The sequence below is a fragment of the Wolffia australiana genome, chromosome 11 (genome assembly GCF_029677425.1).
Source record: "Wolffia australiana isolate 7733 chromosome 11, ASM2967742v1".
Taxonomy (NCBI): Eukaryota; Viridiplantae; Streptophyta; class Magnoliopsida; order Alismatales; family Araceae; genus Wolffia; species Wolffia australiana.
The window spans coordinates 8,811,203-8,814,450 of NC_135845.1; the positions used below are offsets into that span (position 1 = coordinate 8,811,203).

Here is a 3,248-nt window from a genome sequence, read left to right on the forward strand (position 1 = left end):
TTTTCCAGGTGCAGTTTTTCCTAAACTGTGATTCTTTATTCTTTTCGGGAGTTACAGATTCGAGGAACTAGATCCGTCGCAATCGGGCATAAATTGAATCCAAATCAAATTTTGGTGAAGTCAACTTCATTAATAAGCACTTACGATCACTACTCAGTCTACCTGTTTATCCTAAAGTTTTCATGTAATGAATGTAATCAGAACTGGGTACGTTTTTATTGTTTGGATAAAAAATGAAGCTTCTGGTTGAGTGGAAAGGAGACCTAATTGATGGGGGGGAGAGAGAAAAAAACGATTGATAATTTTGAGAGTTTATATATAAGCCGAAGCTGAGATGTTTCTCACCAACAAAAAACATATAAACACACCGTTACACTGCTCATATGTTGGGAATCGGCTAACGACGACAGAAAGAATGGGAAATTGAAGTTGATCAGAGGATGAAAGAAAAGAGCAACAGAACATAGGAGTACGCAGAGAGCTTCAACAAAGAGAAGAGGGCTTAGGTGGGCTTGTAGGCGATGAAGCTGACGCACTGCACTTGGCGCTTGTTGTCGAAGCCGATGATCCTGACGAAGTAGTCAGGGTAGGCCTTCTTGGCCTCCTCAACCTCGGCGATCACCTGGGATGCATCGGTGCAGCCGAACATGGGCAGCTTCCACATTGTCCAGTAGCGGCCATCGTAGTACCCGGGGGAGGCGTGGTACTCACGGTAGACGAAGCCCTCCTGTTCATTGTGAAGCGCGGAATTCGTTAGAAACGCCGAAATTTGAATCTCTCTTCGAGACTCGTGTGAGATAATTATGGGGACAGCGAGAACTACTCGCCCCTAAGATCACCCTTCATCAGGAAGGCCGTAAGAGTGAATCTTTGGGAGATCCGCATGAGAAATATCAAGGAAAAGTCCGAAAGAAAACAACTTTCAAGAGAGACCCAGATGCGATTGTTTCCAAGGTGGAGACGTAATGGAGACCAGTCACATAATCCAGATACCCAATCTATAGGGAGCGTGAGACGAAACCTCAAAGGAAGATAGAGATCTATAGACCCCCATAGTGGACATTTCAAAAGAGTCCCAGATGAGAGAGAGGGGGCGAATTTCAAGGAAGAGAGAGATCCAATTGAGACACCTTTGAAAGAGGGAGAAGAAGAGGGACCCAGATCCGATAATTTCTAGAGAGAGAGAGAGATAATGCTGAGCCCAGAGGAGAGAGAGGGTAGATTTCACGATGTAGGGAGAGACCCAGGTACGATACTTTCTGGAGAGAGAGAGAGAGAGAGAGCGAGAGAGAGAGAGAGAGAGAGAGAGAGAGAGAGAGAGAGAGAGAGAGACTGCTGAACCCAGAGGAGAGAGACGGTACATTTCACGAAATAGGGAGAGACCCGGATACGATAATTTCCAGAGAGAGAGAGAGATAATGCAGGACCCAGATGACAGAGAGGGCAGACTTCAAGAAATAGAGAGAGACCCTGATGAGATACGGTAGAGGGAGAGAAGAGAGAGAGACAGTACCTTGGAGAACTCGATGCAGGGGATCCAGCCGTTGCGGATGAGGTACTCAACCTCCTTGGCGAGGGCCTCGGTGGAGAGGGGAGGCAGGTAGGACAGGGTCTCGAACTTCTTCAGACCCTCCGGGGGCCACACCTGCATGCACCGGGCCTTGCCGCCGTTGCTGGGCAGGGTCGACAGGTCGGCGTTGGCCTTGCGGGTGGCCGGGAAGGCGGCGGAGGAGCGGAGCCCGTTGAAGGGCGCCACCATGCTGGACTGGGCCGGAGTGGCGCGGGCCACGGCGGCGGAGGAGACCATCATCGAGGAAGCCATGGCGATCCTTCTTCCTTGCTCTTCCTCACTCCCTTCGTCAAACCCGAATCCAAGCTCAGCTTGAGAGGATCTCTAAGTTTTTACGCCGTGTTAAATAGGCATCGACCCATCCAACGTCTCCCGTCGCCTCCACCACACACGTCCTCTCAAATATTACATCCGGGATTTCCCTTCTGTTTACATGTGGCATTGGCCTTGATCTCCTTATCCGACACCCAGTGAGAACGTGTGATTGGCATTCGCCTGCATCTCTCCTCTTTTCCTCCTGTGTGTGGCCAAGCTATCATCTACTTTCTCATCTTCTTAGTGAAGAGGAATATGTTACCGAAAAGACCCCTGGTATCTCTTATGCCAGAGATTAACGTAGTATGAACTAAACCGTGTCACTGCCCTAACAACATCATTATGTAGGATTATTTATCTGGCTGAAGTTCCATAAAAGATCTGGTGAACAGAACTATCATTTTCTCGAGGCCGAGGAAGAGAATGATCAGTGGATCTGTTAATTTTTACATCATCAGTCAACGGTCTTGTCGATTCAACTGAATTGTTTATCAACGGTTTCGCGGACTCCAATTTTCAAGGATATCCACTGTTCCTTAAATAAATTTCATGAAGTGGATACAAACGTGCTATTATTTAACGTCAGAATCCGTTTTATCAGACATTTGTCTTTTCTTGTTGGTCTCCTTTCATTTAATCACGGATGAATTACCCATTGACCTACTTAATCAGAAAATTTCATAACCCGTGATTAATAATTTTTTGAGCTCGAGGGAAAATGATGCATCATTATTAATGGACGTTGTCGTTATGTAACGAAGATGTCGTGGATTCTGCTCTGCATTGATACCATGAGATCAATTAAAAAGACAACAAGCTCACCCTGGTCCCTCAGCAAATAGTAGAGAATAAATAAGATACAATATATGAATAGTTCAAGGGCTTTGTAACTCACACCTTGAACAATAACACACTGACCATATAGATACCAAGATGAGCTTAGCTTCATAAATTCTAGTCAATAAGTAACCATACATGCAGAGAAATCCACTGGACGACATAAGGCCAAACACTTGATAAAGAAGTCCAAAAGAACAAGCGAAAGAAATAAGGAATCCCAGTAGCAATTGTAAAGCCTCTCCAATAGACTCAAGCAGAAAAAGTAATGCTATTCTGGGTTTAATGGAGAGTACAAGAACTCGACAAACCTTCTGCTGTCCTCTCTCATGTCCTCTATTTGTGAAAGACCTTACTTTATTTAATGTGCCCTCAGGAAGCACAAGCTTGCTCCTTCCACAAGCTCCCACTGCTCCACAAGTAATAGGATGGGCTCTTAAGTCCGCTGGAGCTTCACCAGTTGGTGAGCCTCAACTTTCATCTCCTGCAGCAGCCACCACTTGAGCACAGTCAAAATAAAATTGAA

The 3,248-nt window shown here is 45.9% G+C and overlaps 1 protein-coding gene across 1 annotated transcript; it reads right to left on the reverse strand.

The window, feature by feature from the left end:
- Positions 1-295: 295 nt before the first annotated feature.
- On the reverse strand, positions 296-1,895 carry LOC144709925 (ribulose bisphosphate carboxylase small subunit, chloroplastic 5). Its single transcript, XM_078583603.1, has 2 exons — positions 1,514-1,895; positions 296-727 (listed from the first exon to the last, which is right to left on the reverse strand). Exons 1-2 carry the CDS (start codon positions 1,820-1,822, stop codon positions 503-505), a joined length of 534 nt encoding a protein of 177 aa, XP_078439729.1. The 5' UTR covers positions 1,823-1,895; the 3' UTR covers positions 296-502.
- Positions 1,896-3,248: the final 1,353 nt, after the last annotated feature.